Below are 22,420 nucleotides of genomic sequence, written 5' to 3'. Positions count from 1 at the left end.
AGTAATCACTGGGAGTATTATTTAAGAAATTTTTAAAAGTGTTTTTAAATTTAAATTTAAAAAAGTTGTTTAAAGTAATCTCTACCCCCAAATGTGGTGCTTGAACTCACAACCCTGAAACCAAGAGTCACATGCTTCACAGACTCAGCTAGCCAGGTGCTCCCCTTTTATAATTTTATTTATTTATTTATTTATTTATTTATTTATTTATTCATTTTTTTCCCTTCTATAATTTTAGTATGAGCCCTTGGCAGCCATTCCAGGGAGTGCATTTGTTTTTTTTTCCTTTATTTATTTATTTTTTAAAAATATTTTATTTGTTTATTTGAGAGAGAGCATAAGCAGAGGGAAAGGCAGAGGGAGAGGGAGAAGCAGGCTCCCTGCTGAGCACGGAGCCTGACTAGGTACTTGATCCCAGGACTCCTGGATCATGACCTGAACTGAAGGGAGATGCTTAACCCATGGAGCCACCCTGGTGGGTGTCCCCCAGGAGCACCTTTGAAGGCAGAAGCTATGGACAGAAATTGGCCACTGACAGGTGGCCAGTCTCAGGTTCGTGCTCTTGAGCAACACACACCAACCAGTCTCCCCGTTAACACCCCACGAACGGTGATTCTTCGTTGGAGTTCTGAAGTCCCTGAAGTAGGAACCGTAAGAACACCAGGCTCACCTCCTTCCCTGCAGCTTGGCTGGAGCCACATGGGCGGAGGTGGGGGGTGTCAAACGTCCACACCTCTTGATGCCCTGCCATGCTGGTCATCCACAGCGTGGCTGCAGGACTTCACCAACCAGCCAGAACCCTTCAAGCCGAGCTCATGGGCAGCGAGTATGCAAGAGTGATCTTACTTTTTTGTCGTGGTTTTTTTCTTTTTTTTTTTTTTAAGAGTCATCGTTTTAAGTCAAGATTGAATCCGCTTCCCGTTGTCATTTCCTTGTTTCTGTTCCACTCTTTAAACAGAGGGTAGCCTCTGTAGGTGAGCCATGAAGGCACACGGACCTTGTGCTCGCTCTGTTGTGGGTCTCCCCAAGAATGAGGACAGTGCTTCCTCCTTGGGCGTCTGCCGCCGTCTTCCTGCTGGCCACCGTGACGGTTTCGGGGGACGAGGCACTGGGTAAGCCCTGCTTGGAGATGCGGCCGCCTGTGTGCCTAGAGTGTCCTTTACTTTAACATGCCTTCCTTCGGTCTTTCCTTCCCTCCTTCTGCTCTTTTTCTCTTTCTCTTTTGCAACTGTAGCATCTGTCGTCTTGTTTTTGTGTTTTTCTTTCTCTGCTTCTTAACAGTAGCAAGGAGCTCGCCCAGATTTCCCAGCCCTTGCAAACCCGAGTTTCCATCTTTGCAACGGGCTCACGATGGATGGAGTTCCAATGCATTCAGTTCGAATGTGCAAAAAAAATAAAAAATAAAAAAAGACGCCAATACAAAGAGCCCAGGTCCATCTGCTGCACGCAGGCTCTGGGTGGCTTCTCTGTCCGCTTTGCTTTCCCAGAGAGCAAAGCCTTTATGTTTACTTGAATATTGGTCTGTCCAAAACGAGCTCGTGTCACATCTGAGAAAAAGGTGAGGGCGAGAGAAGGCGGATGGAGAGATCCAGCTGCCATGGGATTGTGGGGGCTGCTCTTCTGCCATATGGGATTTTCTAGCATGCGGGTGGCAGACACAGGAACCGGGGAAGGCGCTTCAGGGACCTCTCATCTGTGAAGGGTCACATCGCATCACTCCACACTCGTCCCTGTGTGTTGAGCTGCCCTCTTGCCTGCCTGGTTTGCAAAGCTCAGTCCAGAGACGCCCCATTGGCTACAGTCTCTTGATGGCACACTGGGGATCCCGCTGGCTCAGCACTGACTCCCAGAGAGTCTGAGTGTGGGTCTCTCCTAGACTGGGCTACAGCAGCACAAACACGATTCTCGAATTGCATGTGTCAGATGCTCCACTCACAGCCCCCCATGTGCCAGGCACACCCTCAAAGCTTTTCTAGTAACTTCTTGGGGAATGCTGGAGCTCATTTTGTTCCTGAAAGCTGTTTGTGGTTTGCTTGCTTTTCCTTCAATGGCGTTGACTTGTACCCGAGTCCTTATAGGCACAGAAGCCTTAGAAACTAAGTAGTCGAGGGAACGGGGTCTCACAGGGGTGTAGCCCTGGGAAAGCTCCTCGCATGGCTCCTGTGCTCCCTGGTGTCCCCGTCATTAATCCACCGGCACTTGCAATATGCACGGGTCATACGCACTGATGGGACCAGTTGGGATCCCACAGATGTATGGGGAGGCCACTGTCGTGCTGACCATTTGAGACATGAGGACCCATTTTGGGCTTCACATCGCACGTATATCAGGGGCCAGGTTTACATTTCCGATGGTGAGTCAGGACAATGTCTGTTCGCCCAGAACGTGCCCAGGAACAGACTGGGGGCTCGTGCAGATTTAGGGACAGAGAGGTGTGTGCAGCTGAGTGCAGATGCTCAGCTCACATGCAGCAAGACTCAGGGGTGGGTGAGGGTGGAGGTGTGTGCAGGGGAGGAAGCTGAGTGCAGATGCAGAAGGGGTCCCGTGTGCACCTGCTCCCCTAGGAGACAGGAGGGACACAGCCTGGGCATCGGGCTCCCTCTGCGCCATGGACGTGTGCAGCTTTCACCCCTCCTGCCATGGTGCTGATGCTGAAGGAGCCTTGCAGGGCGTGCTGAGGTCAAGCGTTCCCACACTAGAATAGGACCAGACACATCCAGCCCCGCTATGAACACCCACTTACCCGCCTTTCCTCGGGAACTGTGGAGCATCTTAGGAGCATCGAGGCCTATGATGATCGTTCCCATACCCTAGTGTGCCACGTGCCCTCGCCCCGTGGGCTCAGCTGCGACCCCTCAAATCATCAAGTCTGAGCCCCTACAACCGCCCCCTGGACCTTATTTGCAAAGAGGGTGTTTGTAGAGGTTCGGGCGGCCAGCTCTTAGCTGTTGGCGGGACAGACCTGTCAGCACAGAGCCGTGGGTGCCGCATGTAGACCGCGCATCTGGGTGACAGAGCGGACCAGAAGAGGGAGGAGCGCCCAAGCGGGGTGGGCAGACGGGCTGACAGGTGTGAGCTTGGTTCCAGAAGGCGTCCATGTGGACGCGGCCCTGCAGGGCGGCACTGCCGTGTGGCTGCCGTTGCATTTGCGTTGAGCAACCGTTGCTGGCACTTCGGCTGCCTGGTAAATAAAGTAGGTGGAGAGATAGTAAGAGAGAGAGAGAGTCCAAATCACACAATTCACATTGCAGACCGTCAGAACCATCACACGGGTTGACCGCGCGCCGCTGTGATGTCACGTGGACCCGCTCTGCCTTGGGGAGGGGTCTGTGAGGCTGCGTTTTCTGCCACCCTCCTTCCACCCGGGGAGCCCGTGAGTGCCCAGGAGGAGGGCACGGGGGGCATCCCAATGTGACTTCACGGGTTCTGGAGCTTGGTGCCCTCTCTCTGGGGACACACAAGAACCATCCGGAGTTTCCTGCGTGACCAATGCTGTGAGCCCTTGTGGTCTCTGCCCGCGTCTCTGCACTGGCAGCTGTGAACCCTGCTGTGAACCCTGAACTGCACCCCTGCTCACCCCGTCAATGGGGAGCGACCGAGGATTTTTACAGGACGCCGCCACCGTCCGACGGGTGCATCCGTGGTTTCCCCACTGGGCCTGCCACTGCTTTGGTGGCCCACTGGGTACTCACCCCAAAAATACCCGGCGCCGCGTCCCGTGGTGGCAACACCCACACTCGTGGTAGCAGGTTCTCGTGCTGCGTCCATCATCTTCTCTGTTCCTCTGTCTGTGTGTCTTGAACTGGGACGTGGGTACCACATCCAGAAGGAGATTGTTGGTGTTCAAATGACGCACCCTCACCCACCATTGTCACCATTTGCAAATGCTCCGAAATCCGTCGGTTCAGGATTTCCCTGCAGCTTTCTGATCGGGTGTTACAGAAACAAATCAAATTTTGCTAAAGATCCTCAGGGTCCTTGCAACCGGGGAGCTGGTGGTCCCAGCACATTCCTATCGCAACATGTTTGTGGGGGGGACCCTGCTCATCACAATGGAGGGGGGTAAGCTCTCCTTCAATAGAGGAGAAGGCCACAGGCAGGGCAGGGCAAGAAGGTGAAATGGGACACGTCTTTCTGTTTTATTTTATTTTATTTTTTAATTGATTGATTTGAAAACAGCCTTATTGATATATAATTGGTCCATTTAAAATGTAGATTTTAGTAGATTTTAGTAGATGCATAGATATGTGCAACGAGTTTTAGAGCATTTCCGTCATCCCCAGAGGGAACTCTAAAACCCCGCTTATCTGTCATTCTGGGATCCCGATCCCGTGCCCAGCTCCTGACAACCACTAACAGGCTCTCTGTGTCCCTGGATTTCCATACTTGGACACTTCCCATCCATGATATCACACACTCTGTGAGAATTTTTGTGGGTCCGTTCACACGGCTGCTTATTTTCATATTTCAGCCACATTGTAGAAGTGTTTTTTTTTTTTAATTCCTTCTTATGAATGATGCGCCATCATATGGATGGATCGCAGTGTGTTTGTCCAAAGAAACGGTTTTCAGAATTTTGCCCCGGGGTGCCTGGGTGGCTCAGTCCATGGAGCATCCAACTCTCAGTTTAGGTTCAAGTTGTGTGACCTCAAGGTTGCGAGATTGAGTGCGAGGTTGCAAGGAGACTTCTTAAAGATTCTCCGTCCGCACAGAGTCTCATTCTCACCCTTTAAAATAAGTCAATAAGTAAAAAAAAAAAAAAAAAAAAAAAAAGATAAAAAAGAAATAAAAAAAGAAATAAAAAAGAAATTAAAAAAGAAATAAAAAAATAAAAAGAAATAAAAAGAAATAAAAGAAATTAAAAAAGAAATTAAAAAAAGAAATAAAAAAATAAAAAAGAAATAAAAAGAAATAAAAGAAATTAAAAAAAAGAAGTTAAAAAAAAGAAAAGAAAAAAAAGAAATAAAAAAAAAAAAGAAATGGTTTAGCCCTGAACGAAACAGGGTGGAATACCTGTGTCATTGGTATCAAAACAAGGCAGCAAAATTCATTTCAACCATTTCTTGGAGGCACACGCTCCCAAATCTAGAGCATGAGCGATTACTTCAAGAAGTATCATAAAATTATGTTGCCAAATGCAATTTTTGTACAAAATTAAGTTGCTTATTGTTTTTAAAAAAATGATGGTTAGCTATATATAGAATGTTCTGCCTATAAAGTGTACACTAAGTACATTCACGTGGTTGTGCAACCACCCTCACCATTCATTTCTAGAACTTTCTCATCTTCCCAAACTGAAACTCTGTCTCCATTAAACACCGAGTCCCGTCTCCTCCCCATCCCATGGCGTCCACCATCTAGTGCATGTGGGGCTCTCCTGAAAAGTGGGTATTTTTGAATACAAGTGAACTATTGATGAAGTCTGGACATTGGTGTCCCAAGCATCGTTCTCTGCCTCTTCCTCTCTCTGTACAGACAACTTGTATCGCTAGGACTGCCTGCATTAAAGGTCCTCGGCTACCATGTGCAATTTTACGCCTTTGCGTCTCGATGCGGCCTAATAAGTTCATCACATCTAGTAAAACCAACGCGTGCTTACCGAGCAACAACTGGAGGGGGAAAGCACATTTCTGCCATCCGTGCATTCCTTTTTGTTGAGGAAAATCACTTTATTATAAAATAGGCATTGAAGCAGAATGCGACACACGTCTACCACACAGTGGCAGTGCACCAATGAGATCTACAAAGACGAGACATCTACAAACACAGAAACCCTTTACTAGGGCTCGTGGACACAACCCATGACACACGTAGTCTGTGAATAAATAATGACTAGTCCTCGACCTGGTGACCCCTCAGCACCTTTTGTCAGACAAGGTTTTCCCTAACTTCACATGGTAATTGGAGACACTGTCTGTGTTAGCTCATTGGATTTATCCCATGGGGGAAAAAAAAACTCCTATCTTTACAACAAGATGTGTTCCCACGTGGAGCCAGACTTTCCCTCACACTACAAGTGGGAGGTGGAGCATCACATTCCCTGGTATTTGCATTTCAAAGAGTTGGTTTCCTTGAGAAAGATACCCCTGGGTCCTGAGTCTGGTAAAGATCTTATTAAGTTTTAAAAGGATTTGCATGGATGTCAAAGACATGGAGAAAGATCTGACAAGTTTCCTAAGTAAATTCTCAAGAAAATGGAGGGGGGAGGCCTCTCTTCCTTTATTTCATTTTATTTTATTTTATTTTATTTTATTTTATTTTATTTTATTTTTTTTAAAGATTTATTTTATTTATTTATGATAGTCACACACACACAGAGAGAGAGGCAGAGACACAGGCAGAGGGAGAAGCAGGCTCCATGCACCGGGAGCCTGACGTGGGACTCGATCCAGGGTCTCCAGGATTGCGCCCTGGGCCAAAGGCAGGTGCCAAACCGCTGAGCCACCCAGGGATCCCTGTTTTGTTTAATTTAGTTTAATTTTACTTTTAATTAAATTTCATTTTCATTTTATTTTATTCTATTTTTCCTAAGATTTTATTTATTTGGGCAGCCTGGGTGGCTCAGCAGTTTAGCGCCAACTTCAGCCCAGGGTATGATCCTGGAGACCCGGGATCAAGTCCCATGTCCGACTCCCTGCATGGAGCCTGCTTCTCCCTCTGCCTGTGTCTCTGCCTCTCTCTTTCCTTGTGTCTCTCATAAATAAATAAATAGAATATTTTTAAAAATAGATTTTATTTATTTATTTGACTGAGAGTGAGCACAAGCAAGGGGAGGGGCAGAGGGAGAAGCAGACTCCCCACTGAGCAGGGAGCCCAACTGAGAGCTCAATCCCAGGACCCTGAGATCCTGACCTGAGCTGAAGGCAGATGCTTAACCAACTGAGCAACACGGGTGCCTCAAGTCTTTTGTTTTTAAATTTTGATTTGCCCTTTCAAGGCACAGGCAGGGCAGGGGTAAAGACCAAACATGCAAAGCAAAAGTTCTCTTTCTATTTTGCAAACTGCACACAAGACCTCACAAATATCTTCCTAATCTTGGACCTGCTTTCATGCCCAGTGCTACCTGAAAGAGCAACCCTGTGCTACATGAAAACATTTTGTAGGATCAGTGGGAGACCCTCTGTGCTTTCCTTTCCCTTCTCAGAGAAGTCTCGCCCACACCCCAGTCAGGAGAACCCCAGTCACGTCCCTCACCTACACTGGTTGGGAACATCTGAATCCGTTCTGGGAAGTTGACAAAGAAGTAACAGAGACATGGTGACTTGCTTTTCTCCCCTTCCCAAGTCTGATCTCGCTCCCTCCTGTCCCCGCAGCTGACTCATCCTGTGGGGGTGGCAGTGAAGTGCAGGAACAGTTCTGCTTTCCTGCTGGTACACGGGGCATCAGGCTTTATCCATTAGATGTGTTCCACAGACAGAGGTCCCAAGATCTGAAATAACGTTGGCACCTCAGCTGTAAACTTCCCTCACTTTCAGACCCGGGAGGTGTTTGCTGTGAGGGATGGATACTGGTCCCTTCCCTGAAAGTCAGAGATTTCCAGAAGCCAGGACGTCCTTCCTGACATCTCCTCTCTCTTTCTGGAACCAATGGATCAATAGGTCTGAGGTTACCTGTTTTGTGATCAGTCACATCAGGAACAATGGTCAGCACAGAACAGAAGTATTCCATACACCTCAGGCATCTGAAAGGCTTTCTTAAAAACTCAAAGAACATTTTCATCTCTCCTTCTACCTTTAATTGGACACCAAATGCACTTGATGGTGGTCCACTCCCTGGTAAGGCAAGCTTTGAATAAATGTACTCTCCTTGTTCTTATTTGGGTGTCCTTTGTTCATTTCTACAATGTAGATGGTCACTGGCCTATCACACAAAAATATTGTTTTGGGAGGTCTTGAAAAACATTTGTGAAATAGCAGATTGAATTTGGATTGGTGAGAAGGTGTGATGGGAAAGCATGGCTAATTCTGGACCATGAAGTAGGATGCGACCCCATGAATGTTCAGCAGGCCAAGTCTTCCAGCCCAGAGACCTTATGGGGTGTTGAGCAAACAGATCCAAGGTCATGATGTATATTTGCCTCCTGCTTTAGGGGTGGGGTTGCTGAACCCAGGACTGAATGTGAAATGTGAGTCCCTGACCTGGAGACTTCGAGACCCTCTTTCTCAGCATTTGTGAACATGTATCTCTTCAGCTCATCATGTATCTCATCATACTCATGACCTGCTGGGTGCTAGAAATGTGTCCATTGACCATCCATCCATCCATCCATCCATTATCTATCTATCTATCTATCTATCTATCTATCCATCCATTCAACCATCTGTCATATCTATCATCTATTATCTATCTACCCACCCATTATCTATCTATTTACCTATCCATCCATCCATCTACATCATAGATATGATCTATCCATCATATCTACCATATATCATCTATCTATCTATCTATCTATCTATCTATCTATCTATCTATCTATCTTATCGCCTACATACCTAACCTGATATTTCCACTTCTAACTCAACACCACTGGGTTCATTCTAGCCTTCCGTATTCCCGAAATTGTCACTCCCTTCTCTGGCAGTTGGAAACTAGCCCTTTCTTGTCCGCAGCATCACAGCATATTTACTTAAACCTAAAATACACCCATTAACTACTCTCACAATGACTAACCCAGGCATGTGTGAAAATAAAAACTGCCCGAGCCTAAGTCACTTTAAAAGCAAAGACAGAAGGGTTCACTTGTCTGTGAACCTTTCCTCAAGTTGTCATGTGTGAGTTGTAAGTTTTCTGAGTGAGACCGTGAGTTTGGTGGATGGGGCACAGCATCTAATGCCCCTTGTGTGCCCACGAAAGAGGAGGTCAGTAGACACACAGTCAATACTCAATAGCTGCTCTTGATACTAATTAATGGTCATTGCAAGATGCAAACATATGAAGAAAAGCAGCCGTAATCTTGCTCCTGACTTATTCCTCTGTCCCCAGTAACCCTTTATATATCCTGCAGCTCTTAACTGACATAATTAATGCCGACTTGTTTGAGAAAAATCTTGATTTTATCCATCCCTATAAAGCATTCTATTATTCTTATGACTCAAGTGTTAATGTCCTTTTATAAATTTCCAACCATTTTCAGCATTGCCTCAATGGATCCTCTATTTGTCTCTTTTTACCCAGAAGGAGTATTGCAGCTTCAGATGATCAACTTTAACTTTGAAGCTGTGCAGGTTACATGGAATGCAAGCCAATACTCGGGGACAAATTTGACTTTCCTCTACAAGTAAGTGCCCCTCAGGAAGGGAACACCATGCCTTGTGCTCAAATAGTTCTTCTCCTGAGACACCAGCAATTGAGTGTGAAGGGCCAGATAGTGAAGGTGTGAAGAATCAAGAATGTGCAAGTGTGAATGTGTGTGCTCTGTTTCGCCCTGACCCCTCACCACAACCGCAACCACACCTCCTAACCAAGTGATGACTAAGTCACACTCAAAACCACCTAGATTCATACGAGGACATCCACAAGGTGCTTATTCATCCAGGACCATTCACAACGTCTCGACAGATACCTTTGACGGGAACCCTGTTCCCTCGAAACAAGGTATGCAGCCGTGGCAAAGGTTGACCTCCTGAGACATTTCATGCCAGCTTTCCAGCAGCCGCCTTCCAAAAATGTGTCTCTGTATCATGGGCTTTTTTTTTTTTTTTTTTTTTTTGGTCTCAGTATAAATGTAGGAGAGAAGCATTCTCCAATTAACTTAGCCTCAATTCTGTGAATGGGAGAGATGTGTGATTGATTCTTCACAGTTTGATAGCAGAGGAGATGAATGGGAAAGTGTACACAGGAGGGACATTTTAAGGTGAATTGGCTGGGAAATAAACATTTAAGAAATCTGCTGGGTCTCCTAGATGGTCACAAAGGTAAGTCACTTGAGCATCAGTTTCTTTATTATAAAGGACATAATTCTCGATCAAGTCACTGCTTGGATCTGAGGACCTCAGGACAGAGCCTAAACTGGTCCCAACTGGGCACCATATTTTTTTTCTTAATATTGTAGGAAGCCTCAGAGAGATCTCCAGTGTTGGTACATCCTTATTAAAGTGCCTCCTCAAATCAAGGGCATGGTGACTCTGCAAGTCAAACTGTACTTTTATTAGTTTTCTGGGGGCAGTCATAACAAACTACCACAAACTGAGCAGCTTAGAACAACACAAATTCATCGTCTCCCAGTTCTGGAGACCAGAAGTTTGAGATCCAGGGGAGGCAGGTGCTTCCAAGGTGGGTCCGTCCTGCCTCTTCCAGCATCTGGGGCTGCAGGCATCTCTGGGCTGGTGGCCGCATCCCTCCCGTGTCTGCCTCCATCTTCACGTGGCTTCTCCTTTGTGTCTGTGTCTCGTCTTGTGTCTCTTATAGGGACAGTGTCACTGGATTTAGGACCCACTGTAATGCAAGATGACCTTATCTTGATATCTTTCCTTTAATCACATCTGTCAAGACCGTATTTCCAAATGAGGCCCCACTCACAGATTCCAAGGATTAATGCATGAACAGGCCTTTTGGAGAACCACCATCCAACCCACTACAGGGGGCCTTCAGGGAGCATACTGTGTTGAGAGAGGGGGTATTTTTCTATTTGGACAGTTCTTGCTGTGCTTTAAGAAAGGGTCCTTGAAGCGAGTGAAGGGGGTTCCCAATCCGTGGCAGAGATATGGAGCAGAGGAGTGAGCCAGGAGATGTGTGAAGATGCTATTTTCAAAGACTCTTTATGGCTGAATGTTTCTATGTTTTAACCACAGGTTAACCAGTGACGAGACTCATAGCCAATGCTCCAACTATATTCTTCAGCAAAGTCGCACTGCTGGATGCCTCCTGGAGGCAAAAGAAGATGAAATTCTGTGCTTTTCCATCTGGAATGGAACACGTCTCCTTCTCAACAAATGTCAGTGGATCAGTGCTTACTGTAAGTACCAAAAATGAACTCGTTGCCAAGTGCCCCTTTCCTACTCCAACTTCGAAGAGACTGGCCTTCTAGAAAATTCGTCTTGATACACACAGTGGGCAAAGATGTGTCATGGCACTCTGTCCTCCAACAGAGGGAGAGAGAGAGAGAGAAAAGCCCCCCTTTCCCCTCGATACCACCCTCAATGGTTTTCTTAGGTGCATTCAGGGTTGGCTATCAATCTAGGGTTATAAAACCCTCCAAATAAAAAGACCACAAATCAGGCAGCTTAAAACAACAGAAATTAATCATCACTAAGCTCTGGAGACCAGAATCTGTGCTCCAGGTTGGGGAGAGTTCTGCGCCCTCCAGAGGCTCCAGAGGAGGGTCCTTCCTGTCTCTTCCAGCGTTGGGGGCTTTGGGTGTCCCTGAGCTGGTGTCCGCATCCCTCCTGTCTCAGTCTCCATCCTCATGTGGCTCCTCCTGTGTCTGTGACTCTCCTTTTCCATCTAAGGACACTTGTTCTTGGATTTAGGACCATCCTGCTCCAGGATGAACTCATCCTCTCTTGATTAGATCTGCAAGGACTTTATTTCCTAATAAAGCGACATTCACGGTACCAGAGATCAGCTCATGAACGTACTTGTCGGGGGACACCGTTTAACTCATGAAAGCGTTCATTTCCCAAAGGACAGGCTGGCGGGGAAGGAGTCTCATGTGACATGTTCCATGTTCTGTCTTCGTTTTAGTTTGCTGAGGCTACTGCAACAAACTGCTACAAAGCGGGTGGCTTAAAACAACAGAAATTTGCCCTCCCACAGTTAAGAAGACCCAGGGCATCTGAAATCAAGGTGTGGGCAGAGCTGGTTCCTTCTGGAGGCTCTGGGGGATGATCTGTTCCATGTCTCTCTCTCTTGCCTTCTGGTGGCTGCTGTTCCTTACTTAGCTTGTAGATGCATCAGCTCCATCTATACCTCTATCTTCACATGCCCGTTTCCCTCTGTGTGTCTGTGTCTCCTCTTATGAGGACACTAATTATATAGGACCAGAGCCCACTCTACTCCAGTAAACCCCATTTTATCTTTAATTATTATGTCTGCAATGATCCCAAATGCACATATTCTGAGATATGGGGGCTAGGACTCCAACGTATCTTTCTTAGGGGGACACTATTTATCCCATAACAGACATTTTCACACAATTTCAAAGAGTTCCTTTGACGACACACATTCAGGTCCTTGGAGCTCTGCTACAGATGTAATGAGGACGAATAACCCCCTCATCCTCAGTCTAATAAAGTATTTTTTAAGATTATTTATTTATTCATGAGAGAGAGAGAGAGAGAGAGAAGCAGAGACATAGGCAGAAGGAGAAACAGGGTCCCTGCAGGGAGCCCGATGTGGGACTTGGACCTGGGATGGCAGGATCACACCCTGAGCCAAAGGCAGATGCTCAACCGCTGAGCCACCCAGGAGTCCCAATCCAATAAAGTATTAAGGAAAAGATTTAGGCAGGCCAGAGAACGTGAGTCTAAGCAAACTTACCACTATAATTTTAGAGACGTGGAATCTTTATCTTTGTAGAGGTGGTGATCATTTTGTTGTCTCTCCTTCTCAGTGAAACCCAGTTCCCCAAAAGACTTGAACTTCCAGTGGCATCAGGAAGCCATTACAGTGACCTGTTCTGATCTGCCCTACAAGCGTCTCCTCTATGAAATCCAGTACAAGAGTATGTTCGACACTGAGTGGCAGGTGAGCATGGTAGCATCTTTTTCTCAGCCCAAGGGTGAGCGAGGATCCCCAAGTGGTAATCAAGAGAGACGTGGAGAGACACAGAGACAGATGTTGGCATTTGTTTCAAGGAATTGCTTATGGGATTATAGGGGCAGACACATCTCAGGCCAGCTGGCTGGAAACACAGACAGGTTTCCATTATGGTCTTTACACTTCTCTGGGAAACTCCAGTCTATGTCCTCTCAGGGCCTTTGATGGATTGAGTAAGGCTCACCCACATTATAGAGTGACCTAAAGTTGGCTGATGAAAAACATCAATCATTTCTATAAAATACCTTCACAGTAACACCTAGGGTATCATCTAACTAAAAAACTGGACACCAAACTTGGCCAAGTTGACAAATAGAATTCACCATCACCATACCCTGTACCACCCACCCCTCTTTGCATGACTTTTGAACATGTGAGAACCCTTTCTGGTACTGACTATTTGGGCGTAATCAATGGAATAAATTAAAATGATGTAAATATCAATGACTCAAGGGCTCACAGTTGTCTTCCAATAATCACATGACCACCATATAAACAAGGGATTAACATCTTTGCAAAAGCAGAACTGGAGCCAATGGGCAAAATCATCTGTAGAAGGCAGATGGAATCACCTGGATCAGGTATAGTGAGGTGCCCATCCCCGGAGGTGCCCAAGGAGAGTCTTGAAGTTGGCTTGGACGGGATCTCGGAAAGATTGCCCTGGAAAAGTAGTTAAGCTACCTGGGCTATGAGCCACCTGCCTATCCCAGGAGTCAATGATTCCACAAGTCTGCAAGGACACCTGTGTCCATCGAGGTTTGCAGACTTGGATGATGGGATCAACCAGAAGCATCATATCTCATGGGACCATCTAGGGAGTAGGGGGAGCTAAGGCAAGGTGAGTCTAACTGAACACCTCAGCCTAGGATAGTCAATGTCTGCTGTGTCTACAGGTGTTGGGAGGGGATCCTTTCCACATTCACTTAAGATTTACTTACTGAGGATCTACTATGTCCCAAGCACTGAGAACATAATAATAGCACCTAGCCACAGCAACTTGGGGATGGATGTGATAACACGTGAAAAACATTGAGTAAGTTCACCCTTACTATGGTTACTTTAATTATGTTCACTACTAGGCTCACATCTACTACTCATTCCTATTACTCTTACTCACCCTTATTATATTTGCTGGTGTCTGCACCAGCAAGGAGACAGCGAGGAGATCTGTCAACAGATGGAAATCCCTACTCTTATGAAGAGGCAAATCCTAAGTGCCCATATAATACATCCCTAAATCTGGAAATGGTGCAATAAAACGCAGCAATAAGAATAAAAATGAGAATACCATTGAAGGCCGTTGTATGTAACCCAAGCAGGAGGGGACCTATCAGAAAAGAGAAAAGCTGACCTAATGCTGGGTCTAGTAGAATACCATCACTGAAATGAAATTTGATGAAACTCATCAAAGAAATACAAAGTAAAGCAATCGATGGGTACTGGAGAGCACCTAAAGAGCGTGGTAATAATAAAATGTGATACTGGTCAAGGATGTTGAGCATTAACAAATTTAAGAGCTTATCAGTTGTCCTAGTTCTGACCTATTGAGACCCTTTTTAGAAATTGATCTGGGCACCTGGGGGGCTCAGTGATCGAGTGTCTGCCTTTGGATCAGGTCGTGACCCCGGGGTTCTGGGATCGAGTCCCAGGGAGCCTGCTTCTCCCTCTGCCTGTGTCTCTGCCTCGCTCTCTGTGTCTCATGAATAAATAAATAAAATCCTGAAAAAAAAAATAGAAATTGATCCTAAGGAAAGAATTGAAAGTGCGGATGTGGTTTTATACACAGAGACATCTGTTGAGGCATTATCTAAAATAAATACAAAGCTTTGGAGGCCACCTCTATGCCATACAATAGGGAGATGGTCAAATAAATAATGGTACATCTGTATGATAAAATATGTAAGTCACCAAAGGCATTATAGTGATGAATGATATTTAGTGATGAAAGCAATGTGTACAGTAAAACATCGCATTATATGAATGCTCCTACAAAGAAAGAAACAATATCAATTTGTTAATGGTGATTATATGATGGAACTGGAATAAAGGTTTTTACCGTTTCTAATTGTGTGTTTGTATGTGCATATGTTTTCTGAAGTCTCCAAAGTAAGAGTTACTTTTGTATTCATACAAAAAAATTACTTTTTCTTTTTAAGGAGTAACTTTTCACTAAGTAATTCTTAAAAGCATCTGTAGTACTATCTGTTAGGAAGGATTGTTTCTTCTTGGAGGGGAGCGTAGAGATTGTTGGCTGCGTTTGTTTTCCTTAGGCAGACAGATGAAGTGCAACTGGAATGTGAATGCTGAAAAGTAGAAGCCTTATGTGACTCCCTAGTACAAAGACAAAGAGCTTAGGTCAAACCACTGATCCCGTGCTTGCTTTCTTCCCCTTCAGTCCAAGGAGGGAGAAACCTGCAATGTTACGACAGATGGCTTGGATGCTGAGAAATGTTATTTCTTCCGGGCCAGAGTGAAAACAATGGAGTCCAGCTATGGCCCCGACACATACCCAAGTGACTGGTCAGAGGTGATACACCAGCAAAAGGGGGAGCTGAGAGGTAACGCTTGCTACACAGCAGCGCTGCACCTGTACATTTGGGGGAGAAAGGATTGGAGGTGCCTAAAAATGAATGACCTCACCTCCTACTTCAGAGATCAATTTGAAAGCATTTGTTTTGTTTTCCAGACCCCCTACGTTATTGGGCTAATTTTCACTTTTACAATGATAATAAGTACTATTTGTGAACGCTGATTCATTGATATAGGCATAGGTTATAGATATATAAAATAGATGATAGATGACATCGACATGTAGATATGATAGATATGTAAGTGAATGATAGTTCATAGATAAGTAGATGGATAGATGAATATAAGTGGATGGACGGATATATAGATAGATGATAGATATGATGGATGGTTAGGCAGACAGACAGATACAGATGGACAGATGGATGGATAGATAATAGATATGATGGATGGGTGGGTGGATGGATGGATAGATATAGACGGACAGATGGATGGATATAGTATGAAAGATGGTTGGATAAATGGGTGGATAGGTGATGATAGATAGATAATAGATAATATATAGATAGATAATAGATGATAGATAGATAGATAGATAGATAGATAGATAGATAGATACACAGACAATAGCCAAAAGCAAGCCTCAGTTTCCTCAAACACCCTTGGCAACACAGGTACTTGGGAGCAGTGTGTTGAGTCTACACCACTTGTGCGGTGGCTACCCTGATGGGTGCCTGTCCAGAGACACCATCTCTCTTTCCAGGATATGTCCCACCGCCATCAAGATTTGCTGACTTTGCCGTTTATAAGGGAAAGAAAGTGGGGGATCGGAGCCTGACCTACTATCATCTTGAAAACTGACAGCAACTCATTCTTTTTTGCTTTAGATTCGTGCCAGGAGAAAAAACTTTTCCCCAAATTTATTTTAGTTTCTGGCATGGTTGCGTTGCTGACGGTGTCCCTTCTTCTTCTGTCTTTATGGAAAGTACGGAGGTAAGGATGACTCTTGACAGCCTTGTCATACACACAGGACTGGAGGCTTTGTTTGCAATATGTCCACTAAGTAGAAAGGGAAAAAGAATCGTCTGATAGGGTTATCCGTCCGATAGGTGAGCATCCCATTTCCCACAGTGCATGCTTCGCCAACAGCGTCTTTTAAGAAAATTGAGGGAAACAGCGCCGAAAATGCAGGGACACCTGGGGTATCTGTCTTGTAGAAACAGTAGAATATATGAGTGTTAACTCCTACCAGAGGATTAGCTGGCTTCACACACAGACCCCGCTGAGCCGTTGTCCGCCTACCACGCTGGAGCGACAGGTGCTTAAAACACCTCTCAATTATTATTGAGACTTATCAAACGGAACTGTTGGGTGAAGGGAGAAGAATCGCACGTAGAAGCTCGTCTTGTTTTCGAATCAAGTGACAGATGTAGCAAAACAGAGCCCGTAGACAGTTTTTCATGAATATCATATTAAATAGTTTTCTTTGCTCAGCTTTCTTACAACCACTTAACCACCGCCATGTCCATCCCTATGTAAACTGAGTCACGCTGCCCAGGAGTCTTGGCTGTGAATGACGCGTGAAGGTACCGATGCCCCGGGTCGTGGGCACCATCTTGGGATGGTGGTTTCTTGGGATGAGGTTTCCATAGCAACTGCAGGGGTCCCGGGTAGAGAAAGATGGAGCACCTCCCGGGAACATTGAGCCTGGGTCTGCACCGGGGTGAGTTGGACAACTCCACAGGGTCCCCCCCTCAGAGCCAGATTCAGCACCGAAGTGCCTCGTTTAATTCTTGCCCACGACCTTTCCAGCCTCGTCACCTCTCTTTTACTGGCTCACATGCATGCCACCCAAACGGAGCTCTGCTAGGGTAGAGATGAAGCAATCAGATAAGGGTGCCTACTGGTGACAGGCCCGGTGTTTTCAATAGAGAGTTGAAAGCACCCCTAGGGGAAACTGAGCCCCATGATTCTTGGAAAACACTAACGCTTGCCCTGCTTCAAGGGAATCCCCTTTGCAATGAGGGGTGAAAAGTCAACTATATTGGTTGGTGTCCTAGGGCGGCCGTCACAAAGGACCAGACACAGGGAGGCTCAAACCAGAGGCATTTATGAGATGTAGGTGTGGGCAGGGTTGCTTACCAGAGGCCTGTCTTCTTGGAGTGTAGACGCCACCTTGTCCCTGTGTGCCATCCCTCTGTGAGCACACACATCCCCGTAATCACTCTGTCTTTTTATAAAGACACCGGTCATGTTGAATTAGGACCATACTAGATTACAACCCTTTAAATCCAAGCCCCGGGGGCCTGTGAACTAAAGTGACCCAAGGCAGACCAACCGGAGAAAAGCCAACTGTTTCTCTATTGATCTTATCATATTACGAGAGGGGAGGAGCCAAAGACAGGAACTGAAAACCCAAAGGGGTAGTTAGTCTGGGGAGCCTCGCGTACCACTTGAACAAAGGGCAATGGTTGTGGAGACGTGGGTAGGTGGAGGAGAAAGGGTTCTGAAGCTGTGGTGGAGATGAATTCTGGGAGGGTGACTACAAAATGGAGACACTAAACAAATGACACAGAAAAGTTGTGTATGTGGAACGAGCTCAGCGAACAAAAATTAGTTCTCCTCTTCCTGGTAATTGAGGCAGCTGGGGCGGGGGTGGAGTGGGGGGGGGAGCCTTTACAAATGGAAATTTCTACTGCAAAATGGTAAAGTGATGCCTTGTGTTTAGGCAGCTGGAGAAGAACCCAGAGCTCCTCCTATGTGTCCTGGATCCTAATAGCCTTCAGCCTCAAATAATCAATCTTCGGAGGGGGGCAGCCCCATGAGGCGCGTCCCTTATGACTCATTTATGCTCCATTGTTACCGCTTGAAAAGCACAATCTCCCCACACAAGGCCCAGCGAGGGTTATGGCTTTTGACCTATGATGTCAACCTCTATGACTGACACAGTTGGGCCCATTGCATCAAGCAAAGAGACGGGATGGTCCGTGGGTGGTGGGAATCGATATTGTGCATTAAGGTGCTCTGTGCCCCCGACATCACAGTGTCGGTGGGAGGTGCCAAGTGGGTGCTGGGAGACGAGTGTCTGCGGAGTTGAGGTCGGGGGAGCACATGTCTTGACACGACAGGTACAGTTCCCTGCAGGCACCACGTCTCTGCGGGGCGGCTGTGTCCCCATCCTTGGCCCCTTGGAGGTCCCCAGCCCTGCTCGGGCATGCCCGCCCGCCTGACCAGACTATCCGTGTCCATTTCAGAGTCAAGAAGCTCCTCATGCCCAGCGTGCCCGATCCCAAATTCACCTTCCCTGGGCTCTTTGAATCCCACCAGGGTAACTTCCAGGTAACTACCACCCTCCCCCAACCCCATGCATGTCCAACATGATTCCTTTATGTCTAATCCCTCCCCGTGCACCTTCGTTAGAACTGACATTTCTTCCAACTATCTCCTTTACGTGCCTGTGAGCCTTTTCTGAAATGAGAGCCATGGCTTCATCATTTTCTCCTGGTCGGAGAGATGCCAGACCCAGAGAGGGGCTCAAGGGGCGGCTCGTCTTTAAACCAGCCCCACAGAGCTCTGCCCTCCCGGGATTTTCCAGCCCAATCGCCCTCTCATCTCAGCAGGAAGTTGTGTTCTTCGTGGGCTCACCCTGCACGGCTGAAAACAAACCCAAGACTTCCGCTTTTAAACGGTTTACAGGCATTGTTTCATTCACTTGATAAAGGCTGGCTTGTGCAGGGCTGGGCATGAGCAGCTGGGAACCGGGAAGAAGGGACCAGCCCCCCCCCCCCCCGGAGCTTGCCAGGTGGCGGTGTGCATTTTCCAGGATAATGCATTAGAAGTTTCTCCGGAGATGTCACCAACCAGAGGCTTGAAACAACAGAAATTAATCATCTCCAAGCTCTGGAGACCATAGTCTGAGCTCCAGGGGGGGCAGGACCCCTGATGTCCAGGGCGGGGCCTCCAGGGACGGTCCCTCCTGCCTCTTCCAGCGTCTGGGGGCCCCAGGCATCCCCGGGCTGGTGGCCACATCCCTCCCATCTCTGCCTCCGTCCTCACGTGTCTCCTCCTCTGTGCCTGCATCTCCTCTTCTGTCTCTTCCGAGTACCCCTGTCATTGGATGTAGGGCCACCTCGTCCAGGACGAGCTCATCTCAGACCCTTCACTTATATTTGCAAACACCCTATTTCCAAATAAGTTTACATTTATAGGTTCTGGAAGTTAAGATGGACAAATCTTTATTTTGGGAAGGGGTGTGCACCATCCGACCTCCCACAGGGGCAAGTTTAATTTCCAACCTCCTTAGACATCAGGGACAAAACAAACAAACAAACAAGCAAAAAAACGGGGGAAAATTTTTTCCACCACCCTCTTAGTTTCTCTGTTCAGGGCCTGCAAATTAAGCAGATGAGGACAGATTGGCATAAGAAAAGGTTGATTTAAACACAAAAAAAATGAAAAGGTTGATTTCATAGGCACCCGGGGGTGGAGGGGTGTTCACAGAAAAGAAGTGAAAACCCCAAAGAGGTAGTTAGAAGCCCGGGCTCCGGCGCCATTTTCACACAGCGTGACAAAACCGGGAGAAGTGACAGGACAGTTATAGGGCAGGGGAGGGTGGGCCCTGTGGGTGGCAGGTGTCATGTGGGAAGGTGACTAGGGTGAAAGTGAGGTTTGTTATGCAGACTGCAACCCTCTGGGGCGACGGGGGCTCTCCCTGCCCCCGTAGTGACACCTTTACACACGGAAATCTTTACTAAATGGAAATTCTTGCCCAGGCTTTTGTGCAGAAAAGGGGAAGGCAGACAGCTCCTCCCGAGGTTGTTCTTTTTTAATCACCTTCAGCTCAAAATAATCTTTTGTCCAAAGTGCTTTCCATGGGGCGGGGGTTTCCGGAGGGAGGGGCACGTCCTGATCCTCTTCTGGGGGAGATCCTAGGGAGAGAGGAGGGGGTTAGAAGAGCGTTTTCAGGACAAAAGACATGAAGGAGAGGAGGGAGGCTGGGCAGGGGAGAGCGGACGCCAAGCCGGAGCAAGGACACCCCCACCCAGTTGGCATAGCGAACCGTGGAGACCCCTCCCCTGCCAGTGTCAAGAACGTCCCCCCACCTAGGTGTGCGTTAGAATGGCAGCGTCCGGAACCCGCCTGGACCCGATGGGGGATAATCCCGCTCACGAGAGTCCGGGCGACTCGCAAACACAATTCAGTCGTGTTCCTTGTCGTTGCCCTCGTTCAAAGGGCCGCGGAGGTATTTGCAGATACAGCGTTTTGAGGGTGACGGTAGAAGGCAGGTGTAAGAAGAACCACGGGGCGGGCTCAGGGATGCTGGGGCTTTCTGTTCCCAGGGGATTGGCGTTCCCGCCCAGGGATGCTGGCTCGGGGGCCTGGCACCTGCCGACGGGCGTTTCCCTGAGTGCGACATGCCCTGTGTCATCCCCGCAGGAGTGGATCAAGGACACCCAGAACGTGGTCCCCTTGAATAAGATGGAGGGTGCGGAGCACGATTGCGGCCCGGAAGAGGCTCTCGTCATCCACCTGGCCACGGCTGAGGCCGAGATGCCCATCATGACGACCGGCCCGTCGTGTCCGCAGACCGAGGAGGAAGAGGCCTCCGGGGACCCCAGCCAGCTTCCTGGCCGGCCCCTGCAAGGCGGCAGGGGCGGCGAGATGGTCTCTCTTGGTGGCTTCACGTTCGTGATGAGTGACAACTCATACGTCATGTTATGAGGGGGCACAAACTCAGAAGCCAACATTGGGGTTTACGTTGACGTTACAGCATCTCGGGGGCTCAGCACCACCGACAATGCCGGTGTTCAGGGTGGGGGGTCAGGGTCACGGAAGACCCCCAATGCCCACCCGGTGCGCTCCTTGTGTCCGCTTCCATCCCACGCATGTCTACTCACGGCTGCAAGGCAGACTCCCCGGAGATGGGGCCCACGGCGTGTTGGAGCGTTTCTTGCTTTCAGCTCACGTGTCCTCGTGGCTGATGTTTTCATGCCGGGAGTCCTGCTTCCTCTGTGCGTGTCACCCACGTCCCGCCCTTACAACGTCTTCACTCGCGAGCACTTTCTCCGCTCTTTCGAGACGCGGCCCATGGACCCAGCAAGCGGACGGAGCACGCTGCTCCTGGGCCGGAGACGAACCTGCCTTACAGACGCCAACCAGCCACCAGCGCTTAACTGCGCGCGCGAGAAAAACACCCACTTTTCAACAACGGGGGGGGGGGGGGCGCTTATCTTCCGGAGACTGTTTTTGTTGGCCTCTTTGCTCACGACATTCATCGATGAGACAGGTGAATGCAAACGTGCCGAGTGCGGTCGCCCGGAGCGTCTTGCCCTTGGGTGGGGCCTATCACACTGTATTTTGCAAAATGAGACAAAATTTTGCAAAACGAGATAAAACAATTAGGCGTTTGTAGGTTTTCAAGGTCGTGGTTCTTCGCGCAGGCAGGGAGGGTACCTGCTGCGTCTCTGTGGGCTGCAAATAGGATAAATTGGGAGCCCTTGTGGGGGAGTTTGTGTGTCGTCACGTGGTCGTCCCTCTGTGTCTGCGTCCCCATTCTCTCTTCTTATAAGCACCCCAGTCCTATGCAATCAAGGCTCACCCCACAGACCTCATTGTACCTTAATTACCTGTTTAATTACCCAATCTTCCATTATAGCCACATTCTGAGTTCCTGGGTTAGGGTCTCAATTTACGGGTTTTGGGGGATGCAATTCAGCACGCCCATTTAATCAGAAAGAAGAGGTGAAATTAAGAAATGCAAGCCATGCACCATGAGGGCAACCCGCCCACAGGTGAGGTGCCAGGGAGCCCTTGCACGTGCGTCCCCACACCCCCCCCCCATTTCCCGATCCTGTAAACATCACCGTTTTGTGATGGAGAGAAGCTCACAAGAGCTGCACCGGCCAAAGCAAGAAATGCGAGGGAAGCGTCTCTGTCACCCGCGGGACCGTCTTGGAGAAGCCAGCGTGTTCTTCGCTTACGCGTTAAAAGCACTGTGCTCAAAAATAAATAAAAATAAAAATAAAAATAAAAAAATAAAAGCACTGTGCTCATCCTCAGAGGGAGGATGGATTCCTCGGACGCCACCACCAGCACCTGCTCAGGTGGGAAGGGAAATAGGTGAAAACACGGC

The 22,420-nt window shown here is 47.7% G+C and overlaps 1 protein-coding gene across 1 annotated transcript; it reads left to right on the top strand.

Moving 5' to 3' along the window:
- The first annotated feature begins 988 nt into the window (after window positions 1-988).
- CRLF2 (cytokine receptor like factor 2) lies at window positions 989-22,120 on the top strand. Its single transcript, XM_041741564.1, has 8 exons — window positions 989-1,112; window positions 9,178-9,280; window positions 10,794-10,957; window positions 12,554-12,687; window positions 15,155-15,317; window positions 16,176-16,281; window positions 18,543-18,627; window positions 20,725-22,120. The coding sequence occupies exons 1-8, from the start codon at window positions 1,031-1,033 to the stop codon at window positions 21,007-21,009; spliced, it is 1,122 nt and encodes a 373-aa protein (XP_041597498.1). The 5' UTR covers window positions 989-1,030; the 3' UTR covers window positions 21,010-22,120.
- The last annotated feature ends 300 nt before the right edge of the window (window positions 22,121-22,420 follow it).

Source organism: Vulpes lagopus, chromosome X (assembly GCF_018345385.1).
Source record: "Vulpes lagopus strain Blue_001 chromosome X, ASM1834538v1, whole genome shotgun sequence".
NCBI lineage: Eukaryota > Metazoa > Chordata > Mammalia > Carnivora > Canidae > Vulpes > Vulpes lagopus.
This window is presented reverse-complemented; position numbering and strand designations above follow the sequence as displayed.

Coding starts and splice junctions, on each gene's coding strand:
- CRLF2 (XM_041741564.1), top strand. CDS start 1,031: ATGAGGACAGTGCTTCCTCCTTGGGCGTCTGCCGCCGTCTTCCTGCTG. Junction 12,688..15,154: donor TGTTCGACACTGAGTGGCAG/GTGAGCATGGTA, acceptor CTTCCCCTTCAG/TCCAAGGAGGGAGAAACCTG. Junction 15,318..16,175: donor GCAAAAGGGGGAGCTGAGAG/GTAACGCTTGCT, acceptor TTTTTGCTTTAG/ATTCGTGCCAGGAGAAAAAA.